General features: G+C 46.9%; 2 protein-coding genes across 3 annotated transcripts; one reads left to right on the top strand and one right to left on the bottom strand.

Moving 5' to 3' along the window:
- Positions 1 to 613: 613 nt before the first annotated feature.
- Positions 614 to 13,856, bottom strand: C9H2orf80 (chromosome 9 C2orf80 homolog). Its single transcript, XM_075430452.1, is given in 11 exon segments — positions 614 to 1,831; positions 2,279 to 2,400; positions 3,073 to 3,191; positions 3,762 to 3,798; positions 3,800 to 3,850; positions 9,601 to 9,678; positions 10,110 to 10,197; positions 10,568 to 10,723; positions 11,787 to 11,870; positions 12,223 to 13,353; positions 13,805 to 13,856. Coding segments are annotated over 7 exon segments (528 nt in total). The 5' UTR covers positions 10,636 to 10,723; positions 11,787 to 11,870; positions 12,223 to 13,353; positions 13,805 to 13,856; the 3' UTR covers positions 614 to 1,831; positions 2,279 to 2,313.
- A 2,678-nt stretch (positions 13,857 to 16,534) lies between these two features.
- On the top strand, positions 16,535 to 26,232 carry SGO2 (shugoshin 2). Of its 2 annotated transcripts, none has more exons than XM_075430929.1 (9): positions 16,535 to 16,602; positions 17,195 to 17,338; positions 18,227 to 18,402; positions 19,421 to 19,483; positions 20,080 to 20,174; positions 20,973 to 21,241; positions 21,854 to 23,800; positions 24,969 to 25,095; positions 25,946 to 26,232. In XM_075430929.1, the coding sequence occupies exons 2-9, from the start codon at positions 17,197 to 17,199 to the stop codon at positions 26,145 to 26,147; spliced, it is 3,021 nt and encodes a 1,006-aa protein (XP_075287044.1). In that variant the 5' UTR covers positions 16,535 to 16,602; positions 17,195 to 17,196; the 3' UTR covers positions 26,148 to 26,232. The 2 variants fall into 2 exon arrangements, with proteins under 2 accessions (XP_075287044.1, XP_075287043.1); XM_075430928.1 differs by lacking the exon at positions 16,535 to 16,602 and adding an exon at positions 17,006 to 17,049.
- The last annotated feature ends 982 nt before the right edge of the window (positions 26,233 to 27,214 follow it).

Below are 27,214 nucleotides of genomic sequence, written 5' to 3'. Positions count from 1 at the left end.
AACCACCTGATCTGCTGGGCTTGATTTTTGTGTGCAGACAGTCAGACACCAGCCAGCCAACAGGGGAGGGAGTAGCGAATGGGCAGGTACTTGCACTCTGAAAGAGAAACATTGTTTTTATGTTTATTAGCACAGCAAGATTTCTGTTGCTTATGCCTCTTAATGCCACCAGCCTTATCTATAAAAGCCAGGAAGTATTAGCCAATGAAAAGTGAAGACCAGGGCAGTACAGAATAACATAGCTAATCACCTATTTGTTAAAGTCTTATTGTTTATTTTATTGCAGGTCAGTGAACAAAAGTCAGTCATGAGATGTTAATCTCTCTCTAGCTGTTTAGTCTTAACCACCCCCTTGCCATTATTCTCCTGTTCCCCTGCTCAACAGCAATATCCCCTCCTCCCCTCTTGTAATGACCTCATTTCAAAGTACAGTTTCTCTCTGCTTTGGCTTTCAAGGGGTCAGGCTGATGTTGTTTGAATTGGAATGAAATTTGCTCAGGTCACGCCACTGGCTGCTGCCTACTGCTCTACCGAAGTTGTTTGCAAGAACAGAAGCCTCTGTTTAGAAGCTGATGGATGCTCTGAGCTCCAGGAATGAGCCTGTGCTGAATATGACAGGGCAGACCTGTCCCAGCAGTGAACACAAGCTGTGGAGAAGAGGTGGGAACTGCTACATGGGATTGGATGCTGCATTCCAGAAATCCTGCTTCCTGCGGAGTGAACTAACCAGCCCAAAACGGCTGATGCTGCAGAAATTTGTGGCTTAAGAGTTCCTGTCAAGGGAAGATGATGTTGCTGTTGATCTTAAGTCCCCTCTAGCCTTCTCATCTGACTTCTTTAGGCCTTGAATTTTGTCTCACATGGCTTGAAAGGAAAATGGGGGGATGCACAGTATGGCGGAGAAGCCCCATCAAAGTTAGCACAAAGACTCACTGGTTAATCTGTAATTCCTGAATGTACCAAGCTGTGGCTACATCTTTCCCCAAGGACAGCTCAGAATTTAAAGGACAGGTGTTTACAGCAACCGCTTTTTATTTTAGACTGAAATTTGTGATGTGATGCTAAAAAGAAAAAAAAAAAAACAACCCTGAACCTGGTGAGCTGAAAGCAAGCTTTGAGTCCATGAGGACTTCCAGAACACCTTTGAATCTCTGATGAAGTTTAACCATTCCCAGGCTTTCTTGGGTAGTGCTGTCTTTTGGCATCTCCATAAATAGGCTCAGTGACTAAGAATCAGCAGGCAGAAAAAGAAAAATTGTTTTGTATCACACGTGTTCATTGCTTTTTCCTTTAGCAGATATTTTGCATTAGAATACAGGACCATCTCCAAGGCATGGGTTACTGCAGCTGTAAAATATGTGACCATGCTTTGGATGGATGTCTATCCCCTGGCTGGAAGTAGCCAGGAATATTCATTTCTATCATTTTTATATGTAAAGAGCTCTAATGGAGTCTCTTACCCTGCAGTTAGTATTAAACACACCGCTCAGCAGTGAACACAGTTACTACCCCATTGAGCCCTGAAAATTATATGGAATTAAGTAGAAAGTGTCCTATAGAAACACACCATGCTGTGTGCTTGGGCTTCCAGCCAGAGGAAGAGAGGGATGTGGAAGGAGAACCACGTGCACCCAACTCTTATCCCAAGGTAGATTTAGTGCAAGGAGGAGGGTTGTGACAGCCCATCTAGGAAATGGGGAGCGTTCATGGGCAGCACAGCATGGACATAACAGAGGCAAACCATCAGAGACCTACAAAAGGGGAATGGAAGACAGTTAGGCTTCAGTGCTGCGCTGGCTCTGCAGGGAGAGGCTTTTTCTTTCGCTGAGTCCTATAAGGAAATAAGAAAGCAGGGTGGTTAAAGGGGAGAGCTGAAGAAAACGGGATCATCCTGAGAGGCACAATGCTCATTTCACATGCAGGGAAGCTCATTCTTGCCCAGCTCTGGATCATGTGTGGGAGCTGCACAGCACTGTTGACAAGGGGAAGTGTGTACTCTCTGCATCTGAAGTGCTGCATCCTCTCTTTGGCTCTGTAAGAGTAGCATGGAGAGTTGAGAAGCAGTAGGGGTGCACTGGGAAAATGTAAGCTCCCAACACACTGGCAGGGAAGCTGGAGAGAGATGGCTAAGGGAAGAGGAGGGAATGTCAGTTTTTTGGATACAACCTATGAGGCGTGGGAAGGAAGGAATGACTGCTAAGATTTAAAAAAAAAACAACCCTACCACAAGTCACAAACGTATTACCACTGCTAAGGTAGAAGACATCAGTTATCTCACCTACAGTTAAGTGAGCTACATGGTCTGGGTCTTTGTTATGTCTTTGCTTCCTTTGCATTCCTTGCTTTTGAATCTGTTCCAGGCTTCTCTGGAGAGATTCCTTGTTTTGCTTCTGTAGCTCCCTGCAGGATGCAAATGTTAATAAGTGCAAGCACAGCATGGAGGGCTGAATCCATCAGGAGAGATGGGGACTTTGTGGCCGATCAGCTTCCCTCCTGCTGTGATGCACACTGAACTCAGGGCTGTGGGGGACCCCCTTTACTTGGTCAAATCCAGCCCTGCTGCTGGAATGTTTTCGTAGCTCTCCTGCTCAGTGGAGCTGCAGCAAACAATAGGCTTTAGCAAATCATGGACAAATAGAAAGGCAGAGCCTAATTCATGTATGTGCTAGGCTAATCTGACATTACTGGATTCTTTATGGAGTCATTTTTTTTCATTTTTTCTTTAAATAGTCTTCAAGTGTGTTTTTTAACCTAAAAGTGATAGTAATGAATGTGTTTTGCAGGGATGTTAGCCAGGAGAGTGCCTTCCATGTGTAGGTTGAGTATTACTGCAGCTGACTTTCCAGCTCAGTAGTGACACCTCCAGCCAAGGTATGATACAGTTGCCGTGAAAGTCCAATTAAGGATTGATACTATGTTATAAATAGTATGAAACATCTCATGCTAAAGAGAAGGGCAGCCGAGAAAGGTTTTGTGGGCTCTGGCTGGCCAGAGGTGCCATCCTAGCTGTGACATTCAGTGGTAGTGTTGCAAAAACAGTTTTACTGGCTTGTGTGAATTCTTCAGACCTACTTTGTCAGCCTGTTGCTTTCCTCTGGTCAGTGAGTCCAGTTGCTTGCTGTCCTTTTTAGCTCTTCTTGCTGAGTAAGGGTTGGTCTTTTGATATGCTGCTGCTGTCTGGTACTTGATGCCTTAGGAGGGAGAAAGAGCCTTGTATCATCTTGGGCTTACAGAGTGCCACCAGCCTGGTTTACAGGCCTACTGCATGGGATCAGATGCAATGCGTGGTTGGAGGTAAGGGGTCCCAGCTTCAAATTCTCTAATACTCCTGAAGTTACTCTCAGTTTTGCTGCGCTTGGAGAAGAAGCAAGGAAGGGGGTGGGGGTGTGCGGCTCTTTCACTGGCCAGTAGCGTAACTGACCTTTGCAAAAGTCCTAGTATAAGTCCCAGTTTAAGAATAAACAAGTGATTGTCAGACATGAAGGCTGATTCTGCTAGAAATGTGTAATTTTATTGTTTGCCTCAACTTGAAGAAAATGCTCCTTTTGCCATTGTCATGAACTTCAGGTGCCTGAGCTAGACACAAGTTCTAGGCTACAATATGAAAATGCCTGTACTTCCCACCCTGCAAGAGAAGATCCTTTCTACATACAGCTGTTAGAGCTCAGCATGCTGCAACTTGGTGGCTCTGCTTGGCCAAGTGCTGTTGCCCCTTGTCGTTCTGCCCTGGCCCTGCGGGATTTGGGGTGAAATGTGCTCACTTTGCTTCCAGGCATAATCTGCAGCTTCAGGGGCAGTTCAGCATGGCAAATGGATGCAGGGAGAGCTTGAAAGGTTGAATCCAGTGGTCCTGGAAGCACAAGTACAATTCATAGGTTAGTATGTCTGCCAATCCAAATGAGCATACTCTTTTGTGGTCAGTGGAAAGTAAGATAACTGCTTCAGAGGTCCTGAGGGATAAATGAGCACAGGTTTGAAGGTTTGGTGGCAGTTTTTTGTCCCGGCTGCTTGGACCACCCAGCTTCTTGAAGAGCCCATCCCGCTGCCCAGACATTTCAGTTGTCCACACAGTAGCTGAACTACTGTACTTTATAGCCCTGTAAGTACAGATGCAGCCCGGGGACTGTGGTCTGCCATAACATCCAGGTGGGCAGCCTGCGGCTGCTCAGCTGTTCACATGGCAGCGCCTGAAATGTCTGGACAACGGGGCAGGAAACTCCAAGAAGTGGCAGGCAGTCGGGATAGCAACCATTACGTCCATCTCAGGCTAGGAGGTCCATTCTCACAAATTGGAAATCTTCAGGATCCTAAATCCCACTAGGATGTGACTTGGGCTCCCTAAGTATCTATATATCTTGGTAAAGCTAGTGCTTGATTTTCAAGGAGATCTAAGCCAAGGCTTCAGAAGTGATGGGGAATAACAGGAACTGCCACCATTTTACTTTGATGGGAAATGGGTCAGGGGAGGGAAGATAATCAAACCTGAGATCCACAGAAACTGAATTTTGAGATGGACTGGGTTCCAGCTCTTTGAGTCCAGGACTCTTAAGGAGGCATAACCTGTGCTCCAAGAGTTACTGCTAAGGAAAACAGTAGATCCTCTTAACCTCTTAAACTAATTAGGGCTTTGCAAAATAAATTACCCTTAGTTTCCAAATTCAGCAAAGCATTTCCGTTCCTTTCTCATAGAGTGGGAATGATCTTAAGCCCATGATTAAAATCAAGCAGTATTTTTGGCTGAAACAGAAACTGGAGATCCTGATAACCATGGCTTATCTTCCTCTTCAGAAAATTTTGTAACTTTGCTACCTCATGACCATCAAGGAAGTACCCCTGAGTCCCCTAGGGATAGGATCTAGGCAAGTGCAGAGCAACATGAGATGAACAGAAAGACTGTTTCTGTTCTTTCTTTGTCTTTGCTTGCATAATATCAGAATATAAATCAAAGCTAAAAAAAACACTAACACCCCCTTCCCCCTCAAAAAACACCCAAACCAAAACACTATGGGAAACAGCATGAGTGGCTGGAAAACTTCCAAGAAAACATCACTCCTCTGCAGAGTGTGGTGTGTGCTCAAAATGGAGATTTCTTCTAAAAATATCCTGTGTTGGAAATTCCTAGGGAAAAAGATTCCTGCCCATAAGATGCATGACAGTAAAAATACAGTGTGATGTTCACAGCAAAAGAGGGGAGAGCTGATCCACCCGCTTACGCCAGGAGCAGAGGGGAAGATGCTTCCTCCGAAGTAACATGTTGTGAAATGCCGCTACATGCATCTAGTGGCATGTCTAGCTCTTGACTTGGGAAAACTTAACTAAGAGAGGTTACAGCCAAGGCTGTTCTGATGCATGTAACTGAGCTGGAGTGAGCTCTAGCCCTTTCTGGACACCGGGTGGCAGTCTGTCATTAATATTACAGCTAACCATATCAGCTGAAAAAAAAAAAAGAAGTGCACCAGAAACACAGAGTTACATGTGAATCATCTATTATAGTCTGATTAGAATTCCACAGCAACTTTTAATGGTTGCTTGGGAAACATCAATAAAGTCAGTGTTACTGAAAATAAAATCTGTATATTCCAGCACCAATGCTCTTTCATTAAATAGATGTGCCATACAGAATACTTTCTTGTGACTTGAGTCATGAATTAAAGTTTATAATACCTTTGCTATTCTTTAAAGAGTGATTACACTTATATGACTAAACATATGCTGCTGGAGAAACTTGCTCTGAACACAGGCAAGGCCCCTGTGAAGCAGGCTATATCTCCTTGGACCTGCATAGCCTTCTTCCCCTCTCCTCATTAGTGGTAATTAGAGCGCACTGGTGGGATTGCTTCTCTGTAAAGCACTATGCCAAAGGCCCAGGAGCTGAGTTACTGTGAGTAGTTGGACTGCCCTTTTCTTGCCTCTCCCTGGCGCACTGTAAGGTGGAGGAAGAGGTGAATAGTTCAGCTTTTTATTCCATTCAAAGAGAGAAGACTGGAGATAGTTTGCTATGACTAAGGGGGCAAAAGAGGGAAATTACACGAATTTAAAATGTAACGTATTTTTTAAAAAGCATGGGCATTATAGAACCTAAATGCATTACACCTTTATGCAGTGGGAGATTCCTTCCACTCTACTGCTCATAGCACACCAGTCTAGGCAGTAGGATGGTGGGAGAAGTGGCCAATAGCTTACCATTGCTATGGCCAAAGCTAGGAGCCTCTGGTACCACTGACCTGGTACCTATTCTTTGGTGGACTATCTCAGACCTAAAGGGCAGAAGATGTCAAAAAGTATGGGGTAGATGCTGCAAGGTGTACGATGCTAGCAATGTTGAAAGCCTCTTAAGTATGTTTGAGAACGGGATACCACTTTAAGACTGCGGGTAAGTGTAGGTGTTAGTGTCAAGGCAGGATGGGATTGAGGAGTTTTAACTGCTGAAATCTCTGCAGGCCCAAGATGAGATCTGATCAGTAAAGCTGGAGTTAGTATCTCCTTTTTGTCTACTGAAGGTTTTTCTTTTTTGTATCCATCTGGTTGCCCATTGCATTTGTCTGCTGTATCGAGTTTTGCATGGACCAAATACACAGTTTCTTTTTCTGGTAGCCTGGGGATAATTTTCAGCAGAGGTCCAACAGAGACAGCACAACAGAGGCAAACATGCTGCTTCTGCCCTTTGAAGAACAAAACCATCTCCCTGAAGGTCAGCGACTGAAGACAAAGAGCTTTTATGTGTCTGTGCTTTCCCTGCACTAGCACTTCGTTTGCTTGGGTTGGCAAAGTCCCACGCCAGTGTGCAGACCAGAAAGGAACCATGAAGTCTGGGATCAGCCAGGCATTTAAGCCAGAAAGAAGCAGGCCACTAAAAAGCCTTCATAAACCTCTAAACCCAGGAGCACATCATTCATGTATTCTAGCATGCAACAGGTGACTTTTTAGACTAAGAAGAAGGAGCAGAGATTTTAGAAGTAGCCCTTATGCTGCTAGAGGTTTCTGATCCCAGTGGTGGTGTGAGGAGGGAAGCATCAAGAGGTCAAACTCTAGAGGTTAAACATAGTAAGCACCTTTCCTCTCCTGCCTAGTCTCAACTTCCCTTGTTTCTTCATGGTTACATTCAGTCTGTCCCAATTCCTTCTGCGAGGTGATTGGTGGCAAAGGAGGTTGGGCTTGTGTGCGAATGGTTTCTGTCTGGCATTTCTCTGTACTTCTTACTTTTCCTCTGTGCTTTTGTCCCTGCAGGCCATGGCATAGAGAGGATGCCTCCTTCCAAGAGCATGACTCTCAATATGTCACCCTGCATGTCTCCTTATATGTGTCCTCATGTCTCCTTCCCTAGTAGCTGCGGCTTGCTCTTAAATATGTTTGAGTAAAGGTGCCATGTGCTCCTCTGGCTGAAGTTTTGGCTCATGCCTGGCTGCTTACATGGGTTTCTGAGTTGACTGGCACAGGGCAGTTCATGGTCTCCTCCCATATAGGACACTACTGCAGCCCTTGCTACCTGAACTCTGCCATTTACGGCTAACAAAACACCCATGTGTGAACTTGCATGAAAGCAGTAGATCCTGCAATTTGTGCTCAGTATAAATAGAAAGGGATTTGCACTGCAGATGCAGAAGTTGTCCTGATGTGTAAAACTGCTCAGGTCTTACAAGCTCCCTAAGACCTGATGGATCATTCCACATGGAGGTTTCATTCCCAAAGAGCAGGGATGTGATTTGTCTGGAAGGTTTTTAACAGTATAGGATTATTTTTCTTGTGTAAATACACTTTAGAAATCTCATATGAAGGGAAGCAGGAGGCACACACTCTGCTGCCTGTCTTGACAGCTGATGAGACCCAAACAACTCTGCTGTATGGGCTGACAGCAGGCCATGTTGTCAGAGTACTGTGCCCAAGAAAACATAGCCTCCTTCTCTCTGGAAGCTTTTTAACTGCAAATAATGACCCAGACTGTGCCACAGATTGACTAGGACAGAGATTAAATGAAGTCAGACAGTCTAATCTAATCTGCAAGTCAGGTAATATTATCTCTTATCTCTGCAATAATGGAATTGTAAAACCGTGTGCAAGTTTTCTGTTACTATCGTGTGATTTGGCACAAGGGTAATTCCAGACCCCAGAGCATCTTTCTCTGCAGGTGTACAGGTAACACAGATGATCTTGCAGTCACAGAGTTGCTGGTTTGTTCTGTTTAATCTGTGCCCACCTTCCATAGGACTGCAATGCACTGCAGGTAAAAACCAGCTTAGCACTGTTTTCTTATTCTCCTCTTTTTCACACTGCAATAAAGAGAGAATTTTAGCCTCTATGACAGGTGCCATCTCTGATCCTGTACTGGTATCCAGGAAGTATTCCTAGGATGTAGATGCTGAATCTCTTTGAACAGTGTCATGCAATGCCTGTGCAGGAGTCAGCGTGCCCTTCCGAGAGCTGGCTTCTGTAAATATGGCACTGATTCCACAACCCTGCCTAAACACAACCCTAGGTTAAGACCTGGAGTGTCAGCACACTCTGCTAAGCAGCATACAATATCTTACCAAAAACATGTGGAGGTATGGAAGGAAGTCTGTGTCTTGCAGGGTTAACGGTCTCCAGCCAAATTTCACATCTTTGGTTCCTCTGATGAATGCCTTATCTCAGACCTACAGCACACCTTCTTAGCTGGAAGATTTATCAGCTTACAAGCGAATGAGAATGAGTCAAAGAGATCATGAAGGATCTGCAGAGTCCATAAAAAAGAGGAAGGCAGAAAGACTGTAGCAAAGAGTTGGGCTGTGCAGGCAGAGTTTTACGGGTTTATACAACTGCTTCAGAGTATACTGCCCAGAAAAGCAACTTTGGCTCCTCAGTGAGGCCAAGCAGTGCAAGGCAGCACCAGAGGCCAGGCGCTAGCAAAGGTTAGGTGTTGTCCACTGATGATTTCTGGTTTGAAGCCTGAGTGCACTGGGGAAGAAGGCTGGGCACAGACAAAGTGCATCTTTGGCAGCCAGATGACAATCCCAAAGAAGAGCGTTAACTTCAGATAAGATTCACACTGTCATACCTAGCCTTGGTCTTGAATGCTGCCTGAATGCTTATAGTCTGCTGTAACTAGGAGATACAGGAGAGTCTATTGTAGGATGTTGCCAGCTATCATCCAGATATCCTCAATGACTGCTGGTCTAACAGTAGTGATTGCTTTCTGTAGAATGAAGCCCTTTCCTTTATTAGTATGGGAGAGCTGGAATAAGCAGTAGCTATAATAATAGACCCACAGACAATACAATTTGCAAGCAATTAAGAAATGTGATGTACTCTGCAGCTTTGACACACACCCTCAAGTGTAGCAGCAGGAGTGAAGTACCCCATGGATAACTACAACTGCACATGGAGGCTTTACACCTTGTTACGATGCTGAAAAGCCACCCACAAGGCTATGAGCTGTAATGGCAGATGTGAGAAGGAAACAGTTCAACAGTGTTTAGTCTGAGTGAGAAGAGAAATAACCCACATGCGGATCGCATTCCCAGAATGCCGGCCCAATGCACGACTCACTGGACCAGGCCACTACAGGCATGAGAGATCTTCACTCAGATCCCTATTAGAGATGCTGAATAATAACAAATCACTCACATTTGCAGAGCTCTGCCAGTGTGTTGCTGAGGGCCTCATACTGTAAATCTCAAAGATCTCTTCAATAGGAATGCTGTTCTGTAAAGATAGGTAAGGACAAAGGTTCAGCTCTCAGAAGTAGTATTCTTCAAAGTGAATCTATGAAACCCAGCTAATATCCCCTTTGTCTGATCTCTGAAATAGCTTTAACGTGAAGTCCTAGTATTGTTTCATGCTGCTAGTATAAATCTATTGAGATCTGGTCCTAAAACTTGCTCACCAGTTTGCACTTGGGTGAGACAAGACAAGTAGCCTATACACATGCATTGGACCACCTACTGAAACTCCCTATTTTGTTTTCAAAGGCTGAGCAAAACTTAATGGCTACCTGCTAAAAATGAGACAGATTTGTAATATTTGCACTGTCTGTGTACTTTGCTTTCAATGAACAAAGACATCCAGGCTACAGGGAGTGTTTCCTGACAGGTGCCATAGAGAAAAAGATATTGCTGTCTCTCTTGCCCTCTTACCATTAATATTCCAGCATACGAAGATAATATCATAGCTTCTCTCTCAATTCGGTTGGGATACGGGTATCGGTTGTGAGCTGCAAAATTCCTGTATGGTGTTTTGAACAAGAAGATTATTAGCCTGGTTTTATAAATGCAAAAAGTAGTCCTGGGCTCGATTCACTGCTGCTTTTACTCCTTTTTCACACTGATGTAACCCATTGCAACAGCAGGGCCTTAGCTTTGCAGTATTCACATTTTCTCTTTTGTCAGTGCAGTCTGAGCATCCAAGTCACTTAGCCACAGCAAAGCAACACCGCGGGCTAAGTTGTAATGGACCTGGAAAGACAGAGGAACCTTATGTGTTTTGTTTTACTGTAATTGCTTGACTGAGGGATGACAGAAAGACCAGGGAAATGAGCTGGAGCCTAGTATTGTCTCAACTACACTGGGTACCTCACCAGTTGTAAGACACTTACTGAGGTCTGAGAGGTTTTAAACACACCCAGGAAGACTTTCTCAGCTTAGCTGAAAGATGTTTTGTCATGCACAGAGAGCTTTACTTCATGAAGCATTCCCTTTGTTTAGTTGACTTGAACTTTATCAAATGTCCTCTGTGGATGAGCTTTATCTTGCTGAAAAATCAGAAAAAAGATTGAATTATCTTGGATATATTACAGCTGGATGCTATTCACAGCCAATCTCTTTAGATAGTCAGTTCAGTAATGGAGTTTTATTGATCATTGTAGAAACAGGTTATTTAGCTGTACCAATCAGCCATCCTTCAGAGTTCTTAGTAGCCCTGCAGTCAAAGAGGATAAGTAAGAAGTCTGCTGATTACCATGTTGTCTGGAAAGGCGGGCTGCCTTTGTCCTCTTGGATCAAATTCTTTTTCTCATAGTCTGATGCTAACATAATCTCCTCTTAAAGCAAGAAAATAACTCCAAATTACAACTGCTTCTAAGCAATCCAGTGCATAAAAAATGTAATAGATGACTCTAAAGCTAGTGCAAGACTGGGGGTAAATTTGCTGTGATTCAGGGCTAGGAATCTGCTGCAGGATTTCTCACAGACACCTCTTAAGTAGGAAAGCTGTTGGTTTTCTGCATCACTGCTAATTTTAGCTTCCCTCAAACCACACTGCTGTCTTCCCCAAAGGCGTCAAAATATAGGAAGAAGCACAAATATGAATCAAGTATTTAAGGTCTAGGGACTCACAGAAGGATTTCACTGTGCAGCCAAGAGACTGAAAGAGATGCTTCACTGGTGCTTGTTCTTCTCATTCAGGGGAGGCCTGATCCTGTAATCTTTCCTCAGATCAAGTACTATTGACCCCTGCAAGCAGTCCTAGGGAACATGGGCACAGGACTTGTATGTAACTGAGGGGACACTGCTTACATCCCCTAGGAGGTGTCTGTTGAGCACTCCTGCATCAGAGCATGAGACGCTGCTGCATGAACTAGGAGATCCCTTACAGCCAGCAGCCGCACTGGCTGCATGGCAAGGGAGGAACTCTGCACCTCCCTGGTCACTCCTGCTGACCCAGAGCAAGTTCTGGGCTGTGACATCTCTACTGTCACATACGCAGTCAGGTCTTACATTGCAGACTGCATGTAAGAAAATGAAGAGCATCTCAAAGAAAGTCTGTTCATACTTTCAGCAAGAGAAGACTAAAGTTTTACAGTTGTGGGCACTTACAACTTACAGGCGTTTTTCAATTTCTTTCTTCAGGCATTTTCTTTCCATACTCTAGCTGTCACTGTAACACAGGCTCAACGGGATCTAGGAGAGAGAAAAGTGCATCCTAACAAGTATCTCTGTCAGTGAACAAATCTGAATCATGGATAAAGAGCATGGGACACTGGGAGACCCCCGTACAAAATCTGGCCAAAACCAATTCCCAGGTAGGATTGTCACTGAAAATCCGGGAATAAAACCTCGTAACACCAATGTAGTGTTAAAAGGCAGGCATTCTTTATTGCAGCGCTGGATGCACGGGGGATAATTCCATTGAACGTGCATATCCCATACCTTTTCCGTATAGTTTATATAGATCAAGATATACATATTTATTAGGTTACATAACTTATCCCTTTCATAGTAAAATTAGTTCATTTTCATACACTCCTCCCACCCGCACTTGCGCAGTGCCTCCTAGTGGTGGTCATCGGGGGTCCCAAGATGAAGGCTCATCCTCTTCATCACAGTGTCCACTGGTTGACCCCAGCTTCTGCACATGCGCAGTCCTCTTCTGGCTCTTGTCCCGTAGTTAGGTCGCTGTAACTATGTCGCTGTAGCTAGGTCGCCTTGACTGGCTCTAGGTGACCGCTAACATTTCAGGTGGGAAACATGGGACTTTTTGTTTCAGTTAATTTAGACAATAGATAAAAACCACAAACACACCTGCAACCATAGTAATGCTATTCCTATTAAAAATCCCCCTTTACCCTTATTGTTTAACATTGATAGTTACCTAGAGACCAAACTCTCTGTTGCTGGACCTAACGTCCAGATGGGCAGGGGCTATACAAAGGACATAACTAGCAGCACGGTTTATGTTTATGGTTAACAGATTTCATCCCCTTGGTTACAGGATTACAATAGAAGCTGAGAAAAATCTAGTCAAGAAAGAGAAGACAACACACACAGCATTGAAAGTGAGGGTAAGGAGCTTGGTAATGGGAAATGTGCAGAACAAGCATCAACCTTGAGTGTCAGCTTGCAGGTTGCTTGCATCCCCATCACAGTGATGTATGTTCTCTCATATAATGCAATCTATTGACTTCATCCGCTTCTGAGTTTCTAGCACATGGCTTGCTCTCCCCACTGCGAGTGTATTAATCAGATCTGTGGTACAAAGAGGGGATGGACTGGGAAGAGGACAGGCTGGAAGAGATGAGGTAACAGCTGGCCTGACAGGACACAGCAAAGAGAGAAGCCAGCGCCTAGCCCACCAATTTCTTGTAACATCAAAGTGCATGCTTCACTCCTCTGCTCCGTAATACACAAAGTAACAACATATCTGGTAACCTCTCTGTGTTACTGTATATCGTTCCCCTATTCTCTCTCTCATACATGTACACAAGAAATCACCTGTGTCAACTCTTGGAATAGGCCTCAGGATCTGGGTTTGGAGCCTCTTTCACTTCAGGTGTCTATGAGGAGGAATCTTCTCTTGGTGTTGCTGTTCCTTTCTTGCCTCTGCCACTCGGTTTGTGTGCCAGGGAAATTAGGCTATGGCTTCACACAGGACTGCAGCTTTCTCCTGTTGCTTAGAAACAGCGCTGTTGAGCTGAGCGAAATTAAAAGAAAAAACCCAGACAACACAGATAAGAGGTTAACCCTGCACCTTCAGGCTGGGTTCAGTTTCAAGCTAAATGATCCTTTTACATTTCTAGGCATTGAGTTTCACTGCTGAGTGGCTAGTTGGAAACACAGAAGATGTGCTAACAAGGGAGGCAGAGACTGTTCGCTGGGTTTTCAGATGGATTTAATTGCTTGTAAAAGAAGCTATCAGCTTCCACTGTTCCAGCATTCCACTGTATAGAACGGTGAAAAACTACACCTGATACCTCTCAAGACCCCATCTGGGGTTCCGTTCGCAGTGTTTATGGCGTATAGCAAGGATCCTGCTACTTGTTCTTCCATCAATGTAATGTTTTTACTTACGGTATTAGGAGAAATTCTAACAGCCAAGAAATCCCAACATGACTTACTAAATCCTGCTGTTGTCCTTCCAATAGATGCAGGAGACATCTTGCACAGGGTTGCTGCTGCTAGCCAGTGCATCATGATGACTAACAAGTCAGTGAGAGGCTATGGGATTTTGTAGATTAGGAAGGTTTGCAGGCTGCAGTTCCGAATGGAATGAGCCATTCCTCTCCTTGGGAATGTACTTCTCATGTTATTAACTGATTACCTAGCAACCAATAGGAGTGGGTTTATGAGATGATCATAATGTTGCCTCTCTTTGTGATGGCCTAAGAAAACACAAGAGCAAATTTATTATCATAAGACATAGATGTTTTCCAGGACAAAACCTACTCGATGTTTACAGAATTTGTGCTGTGCTTTCTCTTCCTTATTTGATTTGTGATTTCTCTTCCTTATTTGATTTGTGATTTCTCTTCCTTATTTCATTTCACTGCTCTCTTTCCAAAGCCCAAGCTTTAGGCATGTGCCTAGGCAGGTGCAAGACATAAGGTGGCGGGCATGGTTCTACCAGCTACCGTGTCTTTGCCATAGCAGCGGAAAGCCAGGTGGGCAGCCACTGAGGGAAGGCTGGAGTTTTGGAATGGCCCCTCCTAGCAGCATTAGACACTTATGGCCATTCTCATTAATTCCATGGCAAAAGGAGCACCAGGCTTAGCGCTTCCCCACCTTTCATTCCAGCTGTGGAGCTGTAATCAAGTTGGATTTGATCTCTGAGGGCATCCACCTGGCAGGCATCACAGCAATCCCATGTCTCTAGTAGAGCTGCTGCTTGTTTGCTCTGCTTTGAGAAACGCAGATCTACTGCCTGCCTTTCCTCTGGGGCTTATCTGCTGTTATGGCCAAGCGAGTGTGAAAAGTGACCTTCACAAAGCGAACTGACCCCAAGTCCTTCTAGCCCAACCCCTCTCCTATCACATGGCAAGGGTGATACCACGGCGAAGAGTGACTTTCCTCAAAGGAGGCTGGTCCCTAGCCCTGGAGTGAACTGACCCCTGCTATTTTCCCCAAAGCAAGGAATGCTTCTGGAGGCACGGAGTGGGGGTGCCGCTGCGTTTGTGCCTTTCCTGGGGAAAAAGAAAATAGCAGGCACTAGTGGATGCCTGGGGAGGAGATGGAAGAGATGCACCAGTAGGCATCAAACTTCCTCAGCGTATTTCCCCATTCTCCACTGATTTGCAGCTCAGGCCCTTCTTGAGCAAAAAGTGTTGTCTTGGCAGTTAATAGCCTTTGAGCGCTTTTCACTTCCACAAACTTGTCCGATCACTTTCTGAAACCTGAGTAATTGCCATCAGCAATATCAACTAGCAAAGATTTCCACTGTTTAAATAGGGCTGTGTGGGAAAGGGTCTCTGGTTTTAAGCTGTCCACTGTTAATTTAATTTGCTGACCAGTGTGCTTAATGAACTTAGTAAAGTAACTTAGTAAACTTAGTAAGAGCACGTTTAGGCTCCTTGAACTGTGATATTTGTCGAGCACAGAAGACACATGAAAGAAGATACTTAAGTCTTTGCCCCACACCATGGCATATTTAATGCCAGTCACAGGTTCCCCAGAGCAAGAAATAAAGCAACAGGCAGCTCTGTGTGTCTGCAGCATTGTTATCCACTGCAGGTCTGATCTTCAGGGCTGGTACAGCAGGTGTTTTGTCAATACACTTAATTGTTGGAAGGAATGAATTTATTTAATAGTTCAGACTATTTAATGTTCATCAGCCAATGTATTAATAAATACCATATAAAATAGTAATAAGAGTAGGATTTAGAACTCTTGCAAAGGGCTACTGTTCACATGCTTGTGGCAGCAGGTAGAAACATTTTTACTAGCCTTGTTTGTACTGCAAATTCCCTCTGCACCTCCACTGTAAATTGCTGTTCTTCAAACTACTTCACTGCTTTTTCCTTACATGTCATTTCCTTAAAATATTTAACATCTTCACATCTGCACATGCAATGTCCTTCTTGAGAACAAATTCGAAGGTGTCTGGAAAGTAATGCATTAACTTGGACTGAAATGTAAATTTCATTAAAAAAAATCCCTCCTTTTAATAGACTGTAAAATGTTACCTTTTTGCAGGTGAAACCTGTAAGTCAAGTGCTGAATTCTGCAGATGAACAAACCCTAACTTTTGGGTGAGATCTGTCCTTCAGAACAGCCCTCAGGCTTTTCTGAGGCATTTGAGGAGTGTTTCAGCTCTGGGTGCCTGGGACGCGGCGGCAGCAACAGTGTCTCAGGAACGCGTCCTCCAAGTTAGGTGCTGCTGACCAGAATGGCGGCGGGGCCGCGGCGGCTGCGAAGGTGGCATTTCAGGGTCCCCTTGCTGGCCCAAAGGTCAGGGCTCATTTACCCGGTGTGCGAAACGCCAATACACACACAGAGCAGAGGTATTTTACTGCATATTTGCACAGATATGGGTGTCTGCCTCAAAACAGCACACCCAGCTTCCAAATTAAGTTATTTACACACAAAGCATTAACATATTCAACTTCCTAATACATATACATTGTTGTCTATTAAATGATTGGTTAAGGTCTCTTTGCCCAGCGTGTAAATTATTATGCATGCTTAGTTGTTCTTCATCGTTTGCGTCGGGGGTATAATTGGGGTGGGAGGCGCGCGAGTCGGTGGTCGCCATCTTCCCCCCGCCGGGGTTACCTTTCCCCTAGGCACCCGTTTCTTTTGGCAACCCTTAAGCGTCTCCTCACGGTTTACCGGCCGGGCTGGTCACACAGCAATTACAGCTCTGCTCTCGGCAGCCACCGCCTGCTTATCAGGCAAAGGCCCGTTGCGGCGCGTTGTTTCGGTAAGATTAACTCTTGTCCGGCCTCAAAGCAGCGCGGGCGGGGCTACGCAACGGCCGCCACCGGACGGCGCAGCGCGGTAACCGCCCTCCCCGCCAGGGCGGAGGGCTCCCCCTCAGCGGCGGCGCGAGGTGCCGGCGCGGGCCGGGCCCAGCGGGCGGGGCCCGCCGCGCGCTGGCTCGCGGGGGAAGTCGCGTCCCCGCTCCGCTGCAACCGGCCCGGGAGCGCGCGCGGGGCTGAGGCAGACAGCCGCTGGGGCCGCGCCGTGCAGCGGGCCGGGGCCAGGGGCGGGATGCCCGCCGCGTTCAAAAGTCTCCCGGCGGGCAGGGCTTCTGCTCCTTCCTTCGCTCCTTCTCCGGCTGCGGCCAGGCGCGGCCGGCGGCGGCCAGGCGCGGCCGGCGGCCGTCCCGCGGGGCTCGCCCCACCGCGGGGTGGCGGCTCGCACACAGGTGAGGCGGGGGGCCCGGCCGCCGCCCCGGTCCCTGCCGCGCCCGGGAGCCGCTCGGGGCCGGCGCGGCGGGGGCAGGCCGCAGGCTCCGGCCGGCGTGGGCGCTGAGGGGAGGCGCCGGGTGCTCGGCGTCGGTCTCTCCGCAGCGATGGCGTCCCGGGAGGCCCCCGACACGCCCCGCTTCAGCCTGAGCGGTGTGAGAGAGCGGATGCGGGAGAAAAGGAACGGTGCCCTGAGGACTGCGAAGCTGAACGCCTCGCTCGCGTCAAAGATCAAAACGAAGATCATCAGTGAGTGTGGTTGGCCTTGCGCAGGGCCTGGGGCCGAGGTGGCGGGCGGCACGCTCCTACCCCCAGCTGTCGGGGGTGCCTGGTGGGCTCCGCGCCCTGCCAGGGAGCGTCAGGTGCCACCCGAGGTGCCCGAAGGGCTCGGAGGTGGCTGTGATCCGTTCAACGCAGAACCGTTGGAGCCGTAGCCGGGGGCGTCCGGGGCTGCTCGGCAGCGTCTCAGGTGGCATTCGACAGCTCTGTCGAGGTAGCCAAGTCCTAGGGGTCCAAACAGCAAAAATAAGAGGCGTGGAAAGTATTTCAGTGTGCACGCAGTCCTGTGCAGAACATAGGCCAACTGTGGTTTGTTTCTGTGGAGGAAACAATGCAACAATAGTGCAGGAGATAATTTGGACTACCTTGAAAAAGTTAGATATTCCTGTTACTTCTAGTTATTTGTTTTGAAATTGGGAAACATGAATCTAAATCTGCTCAAGGGATACTACAGAGGACAGTAGGCTTTTCTCCGTCTTTCTGGATGGAGATGAGGATTCGGAGCTGTAGGTAACTTCTTCAAAGTCAGAAGCATATCTTTCTAAACTCAGCACCTGAACCATGCCATCATTCACTAAGAACTGAAGCAGCAGCTTGCTGGCTGAGCGTGGCCCGCTGAGTGTGGAGAGGGTGTCTGTCTGCAGTGTTGCAGGTTATTGTAGAAAAATTTTCCTGCTGTTCTCTGGAGGCTCCTGTTGCTGGAAGGAGTTGTACTGCTGATTTTGTGGGGGTCTATTGAGTTGTAGAGATCTGAGCCTGAGGGAGGCTGTTCTGGGAAGAGGAAGAAGTATGATGGGGAGGAGGCATGGCTGAGACCTTGGATGCTGATCATGAGCGATGCTTCTCTGTCACTTACAGACAACTCTTCCACTATTAAAGTCTCCCTAAAGCACAATAATAAAGCACTGGCGCTGGCTCTCAATGCGGAGAAAGCGAATGCACAGCGGCTCACCCAGGAGAAGATCGTGTTACAGAAAGAAGTAGAGCAATGCCACTTCCAGAACGCTGTGCTGCGGCACAAGCTTTCCTTCCTGGTATGGCACTAACAGTGTGGCTGGCGTGGGGAGGGGCGGTGGGCAAGTTATGCAGCACTAGCAACTCAGCCTTGGGAGGAGTGAGCTGTCACTGATTGTCCATGCTCTCTGTGTATGAAAAATGTCACTGTTCATTTGCTTACTCTTTCTTCCAAGTTGTGTTCTCCCCAGAACATGCCTTGCTCTGGCTACCAGCATTGTAGTCAGAATAGATGTTTGGGTGTGCCAGGTCCTGCACTTGGGTCACAACAACTCTGTGCAACGCTACAGGCTCGGGGAAGAGTGGCTGGGAAGCTGCCCAGCGGAAAAGGATCTTGGAGTGCTGGTCGACAGCCAGCTGAACGTGAGCCAGCAGTGTGCCCAGGTGGCTAAGAAGGCCAACGGCATCCTGGCTTGGATCAGGAATAGTGTGGCCAGCAGGAGTAGGCAAGTGATTGTGCCACTGTACTCGGCACTGGTGAGGCCGCACCTCGAGCACTGTGTTCAGTTTTGAGCCCCTCACTACAAGAAGGACATTGAGGTGCTGGAGCGTGTCCAGAGAAGGGCAATCAAGCAGGTGAAGGGTCTGGAGAACAAGTCTTAGGAGGAGCGGCAGAGGGAGCTGGGACTGTTTAGTCTGGAGAAGAGGAGGCTGAGGGGGGACCTTATCTCTATCTACAACTACCTGAAAGGAGGTTGTACTGAGGTGGGTGTTGGTGTCTTCTCCCAAGTAACTAGTGATAGGACGAGAGGCAAGGGCCTCAAGTTGCCTCAGGGGAGGTTTAGATTGGATATTAGGAAAAATTTCTTTACTGGGAGAGCGGTCAGGCATTGGAACAGGCTGCCCAAGGAGGTGGTGGAGTCCCCATCCCTGGAGGTGTTCAAAAAACATGTAGATGTGGCACTTCAGGACATGGTTTAGTAGGCATGGTGGTGTTGGGTGGATGGTTGGACTTGATGATCTTAGGTCTTTTCCAACCTTAATGGTTCTATGATTTAGTGTCTTTATGGTTTCTCTCTCTTTATTACCTCAACACAGAATAACACCTGGAAAGAACTTGAGAACCTTATGGCAGCGGTTAAGATGGCCCGGCTGTCTGAGGTAAACCATGGGAAATGTGAGCACACTGCTCTGGCAAGGGGGCTGTGTTTGTCTTTTGTGTTGTGTTGCCTGCTCACTTCGGTGTTTGATGCTTCAACTGTTTTTCTTTGCTTGCTTGAATTGTGCTGGCTGCATCCTCATTTTTAGCTTGGTATTAGTGATTTCCAGGGCAACTTCTGCTGTAGGAAAGGCTACAGTTTTGGGCTGCCTTCCTCTGGGTCGTTGGCTGCGTTGGCCAGTAGGCTCTTCTGCTATGACAAGTTGTGACTTCTCTTCAATTTCTTAAGTGTTGCCATGGCAACTTGGGGTAAGGAATGGGACACTTTCCACATGTCCTGTCTCGTGGGTGGGAAAATTTTCCTGCTTCCTAGTCTCAGATTATCTGAACTAGTTTAACTTAATCCTTAAGCCTGCAGAGACAGGATCTGACTCTGCTGCAATCTATTCAATAATTTGTGCAGATTTGTGGGAGAGGGTCAGCAGCAGCATTTGACATAGCTTCCAGGGTGAAACTGAGCTTCTGCTGTTTCTGTGCAAGGGAGTGCACAGGGGATTGCAAGAGCTTTAAACCACCCTTCTATTTCTCTTCTTTCCAGTTCCATACAAGTTCTGCATCCTTGTCCAATAGCCAGAAGAGCAGCATGACTGAAAGAAGCTGGGATGATGATACTGCAGGTGGTCAGCTTGTGAGGTGGGCCTTAAAATGTCAGATACCGCCAAGCTTGCCCTGAATTTCTGTATGCTAAACTTTCTCTTGTGTTTTACATGTGTGCCCAGTTGTCTGTTTTAGGTGAAGTGTCTTCTCTAAACCGCCACTGCTTGATGTTTCCTTTTACTCTGTGTCTTTCTGTTGCCATTCCTTGTCTTGTTTGTCCTAATGCCAAGTTTATGCATAAACTAGTCCTTCTCTCTCCGTTGTTTGAAAGCACATTGCTTTTAGGTAGTTTTTCCTTTGTAGCTGGTGACCCCTGCGAGATTTCCTCATGTGAGTGAGTACCATAGCTGGCTGCTCTGATGTTTGTTGTGTATAAATGCTTAATAGTCATCTGCTTGTATGGTGTAAACTTGTGTTTTGGAAACAAGGTCAGAGCAGGATCTCTTACAATATATTTGAAGTTTGTCTCCCCTTTGAACACAGAGGAGCCCTTGGAGCTGCCCACACACATACCTCCAAGCAGCTGCGTTGGTGTTCCGCAGCGAGGTGGACCTGTGGTCCCAGCCTGTGCCCTGAAAAGCCTTACTTCCTTGTTGCCTCTGTGTTTTTCTCCTGCTTCTGTGTCTGCAGCAGTGTGCTTTCTGTATGAGTTGTGCTTGCACAAAAATGGGAAAACTGTCCTGGCTGGACAGTGTGTCTTCTTCAGCACTGGAAGCCTTCAGAAACGTATTTCAGCAACTCTTGATGGAGACAAAAGGTGTAGCTGTTCTGCTGGATTCTGGGGCCTGCCACAGGCATGGAACGTGCTCCATTGCTGTTACTCCTTTTCACCAGGGCCATAGGGATGCCGATGAGGGTGCCCATTTCCAAGCTGTGCAGTGCAGGACAGCAAGGTGGCAGCTCTGCAGCAGTACAGACATCCTCACTAGATCTTCAGAGACCTGCTTCTAATGAGCCCCTGGAAATTGTGCCTGTTGCCTCCAAAGACACTTTGCCACCACAGCATGCCGAGAAGCCTCAAGCCCACCAAGAAGAGAATAGGAAGAAGACAACTGAAGCAATGGAATCACGAGAGGCTTTTCTTGACTCTCGCATCTTTGGAGGTAAATTTGCATCTTCTGCTGTCCTTCTGCAATGACTTTGTGTGTCTGTGTTCAGAAATGAATGAGTGCAGTGCCATAGCTCCACTTAGCTCCTAACCATCACTCCAGCAGCTGCTAATTACTGTTAGGAGCTGCATGCTTCGGTGATGCTGATATCGCTAGAATTACCTATGTGCCAGGATGGGATGTCTTGTTGGGGATATCTGGCATGCTTGTGGTAGCTCAAGATCACTCACTGGGCTTTCTGAGTAATAGGCCACTGAGCTTCCATAAAATTTTCAGAAATGTCTGAAGGTGCAGAATCTGACTAGATGCACATCTTCTGTTCCTTGTGGATTTGCCATATAAGTAATAGCTCTCATACAGATCGTGAGCAGTCCTAAATGTCAGGGCTGGTGAGGCGATCTTGCTTTGGGCTGCCTTTTTCTTCTGAGCGGAGCCAGCTGAGCAATTCTGTTACACATTAAGTTTGGCAAGTCCCTGTAGAGACCAAATCATGCTTTTTCTGTGCTCTGGGTTTGTGGCAGTATGTGGGGTATGGCTTTTAGTGGTGTGGGGAAAGCTGGTGTTTGCCTGCTGCATTGCTGGGAATGAATTTCATCTTTCCAACAGAGTCCTTGTATGCCACCCAACAATATGCCGACAATTTGCCAGCACTTGCCTGGGAAAGTCATCCTCTTTCATATGAGGGTGATGAGATGGCAAAGGATTTCTTAGATCGTCTCTCACAAGGGCATGTTACGCAGAGGAGAAATCGTTCCACCCTGTTTGCAGCAAGCACTCCATCTTCTGGTGTGGATATCTTCCCATCTGTCGGTTCCACCCAGGCAGGTTGGTGGAGTATCACAAAGGACAGCAGGAGCTCCAGCAAGAGCAACACACAGCCACAGCTGAAATCTCCCAGCTCCCTGGTTTCACCTACTCAAACCACTGTTATTCCTGACAGAAAATCTTTGGATGAAGAGATTCTGTGTGATCAGCCACAGGCTGAAGAAGCTGGGTGTGGTGTTGAAACGGACCCCAGCCGTAGCCAAGTCCCGGAGTTTGCTCCTGAAAAGGTTAAAGGCAAAGGTAATTGTAAAACTGGTGACAAAACAACTATTAAAAAAGCAAGCACAGGAAAAAAGAAACCAAATGCAACTAAAACCAATGCAAAATGTGGTCCTGATTTGCCTCAGGGTGAAGAGAGTGCTCAAAAAGCAAAGAAGCTTGTTCAGCTGACAGTCACAACGTGTTCTAGGGAGTCTGAAGTTTCTGAGATGAGGCAGAAGGCTTGCGTGGGGGCTTTCGACAGGCAGAACAGAGGCTGCGGTGTGAAGCAACGTTCCTGCTCTCTTGATGAAATCCAAGATGTGGTGAATCCAGCACAGCTGCATAGTCTTGGAAGTGGGGACTTGGTGCAACAGGTAAAGAAGGAAGTTGTCTTTGAGATCGACGGTATGGAGAGCTTGTCAAAAAGCCCAGGTCGTAACCTCTCAAGTCAAGAAGTTCCCTCGGATGATTCCAGTCTACAAAATCCACTTTTCCTGAGGAAAGAGACCTTAAGTGCCTGTGCTTTGCAAGAGGAGTCAAGTGTGAGCACAAAGAGCATCAGATGGAAAACCAACAGAAGAACTAGAGTAATTAGGCAAATAGATGACTCTGAGGAGAATCTGCCAAACAGTGTGAATATACCAAAGGCCAAAGCTGAAGAACAGCCTAAAAGAAGCCAGACAAGCAGGAAGAAGACTGCCAGGAAAAGCAGTTGTAGTGGTCAGAGAAATGAAGTTGATATTTTGGGGTCATGTGTAGATGTTCAAGGAGTAGCGAAGGAGAGCACAAAGGATTTGCCAGCTAATCTTAAACGTAGCAGGAAAACGTATGTTGTCCGTCCTTTGGATCTTGCAGGAAACTTTGGTTGTGTCCAGATAGATTTTGAAGGAGGTGACATTGTACCTCCCAGGTCTGTTCCTGGGAGCAAGGCTAGCAAAATCCCCAGAGTTCAGAGGGTGGTAGCTGCTCAGAGCAATAAAAACCAGACAGGGGGCCTTCAAGAAAAGGGGCAAGCTAAACTTGACAACAACATGAATGCTTTGGATAAACAGGCTTGTCCCAGACTGAAGTGTCAGAGGAAGAGGAAGACCTCTAGTCCTTTAGAGACTGATTCCTTGGCCAGACAAAGTGATGGTGCTGAGGCACTCATTGGAAGTTCAGCTGAACTTGCATCAAAGCGAACTGTCCTGATGGGGAAGCTTTCCTGCATTACAGATCTGCTGTCTCAGCCAGATGCCTTCCTGGGGGAGCAGAGAGCTGAGATACTGCTTACAAATAATCTGACGGACATTTCACGCAGTCTGGAATCTTCCTCTGTGACCTGTTCTGCAGCTTCACCTGTCAGCTCCAGGCTTACAGATGTACCAGTTTCCAAGAGTTTAAGTACTGAGGGCAACAGAATGCCAAAGAAATCCTCCGTTTGGCCGGAAAGCTCCCTGGTATTTAAAGAAGAGACTGCAGAGGAAATACCTGGGGGCAGAAACCAGGTTGAGTCAAGTTGTTGGAGGACACCTTCACAGGAACCTGGTAAGTGGTGGGCTGGGGAGGGGACTTGTGTTTGGAGACAAGTGCCAAAAATCCATGCTTATGTTTTTCTTCCCCTACTCCGAGTTAAAGATCAGTGTCCAGTACACCATTTATGCTCCCAGTTGTCCTGGCCAGCCATTTCTGTGGCTGCATTTTGTTCTCGTTTATCAGCATTCCTATGAGAATTTCTAGTCAGTTGTTCCTGTGTGGATATTGGGGAAAAGACTAAGAGCCTGTGCTGCGAGTCCTGTTTCACCGCTCTTGTTAACTCCAGGGCACGCCTGTCAATTTAGAAAATCGATTACTCAAGCAGTTGAAAAGTATAATTTGATGCTGACACTGCCTACTAGAGCCAGCGTTACTGGGGCACAGAATATGATAAAGATGGCATGGTTTTGGCCCAGAATGGTTAGTGCTGCAAGGGTTCAGACTTTATACCTTTAGGTGGTATCTTCAATGGAAATTCATCAGGAGGTACCTAAATTCTCTTGGTTGTGGGTTTTTTGGTTTATTTTGTTAAAAGGATTTGGAGGGCGTATCCCTTGGCTAGTAATGCAATAGTTAACTGAGCATTTTTGGGAGCTGCTTGTTATTGGATACTCTGCAAAGAGAGTTGATTTGTGGGGTTCTTCCTTCCTGTAGCTGCTGACAAACAGGCCTGCTACAGCTAGAGTGGGCTGTACTTTGCGGAGAGGGAGGAAGTTTGTTCTCCTGCCCTGCCCCCCTTGGCCGACTTCACTTTGAAAGCTGCAGTAGACTGGCAAGGTCCTGCGTCTTGCTGGACATCTCATAAGTTGGTTGGGTGCCATAAGCTTGCTTTCTCCTCCAGGCTGTAAGCTCCTGGGCATTAGAACCATCAACTGTCACTTTTTTTATCATTTTTCTACTACACTGGGGCCCAGTGATGCTAGCAGTATTAGTGACCTTTTTTGTTTTCAGAGAGGAACCTAATTTGATTCGTGAGCTGACTTTTAAGGAGCAGGTCTGGGATTTTGGGGCAAAAATGGTCTCGAGTTTAGAGGGAACATGACTGGATTCAGGATTGTGCAGTGTTCAGAGAACCCTGGTAATGCAGCCTTTCTCTATTTGGCAGCTGTGTTTCTTGGGATATCTGGAAACGTTTTGGAAATGCTTTGATCAACTCGTGTGTGAATGTCTCCCTTTGCAGAGATCAGGCCGCTACAGGACTTGACCAATGCCAGGACTCTGCCCTCCCCCAGCTCGGAAGAAGTGTCAGGGTGCTCATCCCGGCGGAGGCTGCACCCAGCCTGCTATGCAGAGCCCAAACTCAACAGGTTGGGCTTTCAACTGTTCCTTCCCGCAGCTGTTCCCGTGCTGCCATCCCTGCTCTGCTCTCACGCGCTGACTCTCCAGGGCTGGACCCTCTGCCACGTTGTCTTTAAGTCCCTCTTACTCTTTGTGTTTCTGTGGCCCTGCTCTTCCACCACAGTGCAGTTCAGCTGAAATTCTGTGTTAGCACAGGTGCATGTTAACAAGCTACCAAAGATGTGATTTCCCTCACTGAAATGAGCACATCTCTTAGCAGCCTGCATCTGCGGCACTCCAGTGCTAATGAGGGATTAGCGTGATGATACAACACAGGCTAAATAAAGACAGCAAAGGGAAAGTCCTGATTTCACTTTCTGCCATTCTGTGATACCTAAAGTTGTATACAACTGAGTAATACTTCCATTTTAATCAGGTTTCAGTAAAGGAAATGCTAGGTTTTGAGGAGGGTGGCCTGTGGGCAGGCTGTATCTGCATTTGCTTTTTCTGGCAGATACGAGTACCTAAACAAGTATCTGCGTCTTTTCCCTAAGAAACTGTAGATTCAGTACATCCAGGGGCTACTGTACAGAACCAAGTAACTCCCAAAATGATGACTTTGTTATGCTGCTGGGTAATTCTATTTTTTTTTTTCCTGAGGTGTCACAATTTGAATGTTCTGTGAGGAGTTGGTTATGCTGGGTCAAAAGGTACTCTGTTCTGGTACAGCTGTTCCTGTACTGGACAAGGAATAAACTGTACCACTCAGTCATCTTGCAGTAGAAGCATTTCAGTAAAACCAGAAACTTCAGAGACTGAAGTCATACACGTGTTCAAGAAATACCTTGATGGTTCAATCTAACCCTTTTCGTTCTGCAGGAAACTGAGGCAGGGTGACCCATTTACAAGCACAGAGTTCCTCTACTCCCCTTGCTACAAAAGCAAAAAGAAAACTGCCAAAGTCAAGGATATGACCAAGAAGATCAAAGAGGAGAAAGAATGGCTTCCTGAAGGATGTCCCAGTGCCAAGGCAGGCTTGCCGATAACAATGGGAAGAGACGTGAAGCAGGAAGTAAAATAGTGGTTGAGCAGGCAGCCCGTGAGCTCCTAGGGGCTTATGCGTCTTTGCTAGAATATCTCTGACATTTTGCATAGCTTAGTTTTTATTTTAATTTTGAAGTATAAATAAAGTCTCCTATGTGGAAAGTTTGTAAAACTTTGTGACCCTTATTTCCCCCTTCCCCCTTCAAATGTTGGGGTGCTGGTCTGCAGAATCTTTGTGCACACGCAGGTGCTTGTGGCACCACAGAGAGCCAGCTGGCTCTGCCGGTTCTCTCCTGGCCCTGCGCAAGCCAGGGGAGAGCCCGCCTTGGAGGGGGGCTCATCTTCTGGCACTGCAGCTACCCACAGGGGCTGCTGAGAGGGGAGGAAGGGCTTTGGGAGCAAGCAGAAGAGGTGTGCTGACACGTTGCCTAGCATTACCTCCTGTAAAAGGTGGCTTCTGTGCAGGCAGGGCAGTCCCCTGGAAGTCACAGGTAAGGTTGGCTACTGCAGCCCTGCACAGCCCTAGCAGTCAGAGCGCTCTGCTGTTCCGGAAGGGAGCCATGTTGGGTGACGGATCTGGCTCCTCTCACTGTATCTACTGTCGGTGGGGATTTGCATAACGACGGAGCTGAAAACTGCACCTTCCACCAGTGCCAAGCTGGCAACACCCAGGACACAGGTGTGCACGTCTAACTACAGCAGCATCAGCACTGAAGGTAAGCCAGGCCATACTTCGATCAAAGACAGCTTTTGCTGCGGTCTGCTGCTGGTGGGGTCGGTGCAAAGGGCTGCTGCTGGCAGTGGGAGCTGCAGGGCCCTGCCCAAGAGCTCTGTGAAGCAGACAGTGTGTGTGCTTCAGGGACTCCCGTGCTCTTCTCAGTTGCAGACTGAATGCCCACTGGCCTCCAGCACTTGCTTTTTTTAGGGGTTACTGGTGTTTAACTTTTAAGGTTATTTGCATTAAATGTTTGAGGGAGTGGTGGGGAAAAGAAGGGATCATATTGGCAGTAAAGGGCAAAGGAATGTGCCTCCTTGGAAGCAGGAAAAATGTTTCCTCTTTCTCCGTGGCAGAGTGGGGAGAGGGCTGCCCTGTTCTCACGACCA

This window comes from Opisthocomus hoazin, chromosome 9 (genome assembly GCF_030867145.1).
Source record: "Opisthocomus hoazin isolate bOpiHoa1 chromosome 9, bOpiHoa1.hap1, whole genome shotgun sequence".
Classification (NCBI taxonomy): Eukaryota; Metazoa; Chordata; class Aves; order Opisthocomiformes; family Opisthocomidae; genus Opisthocomus; species Opisthocomus hoazin.
The sequence above is the reverse complement of the archived record's forward strand: the minus strand, read 5'-3'. Positions and strand labels throughout refer to the sequence as shown.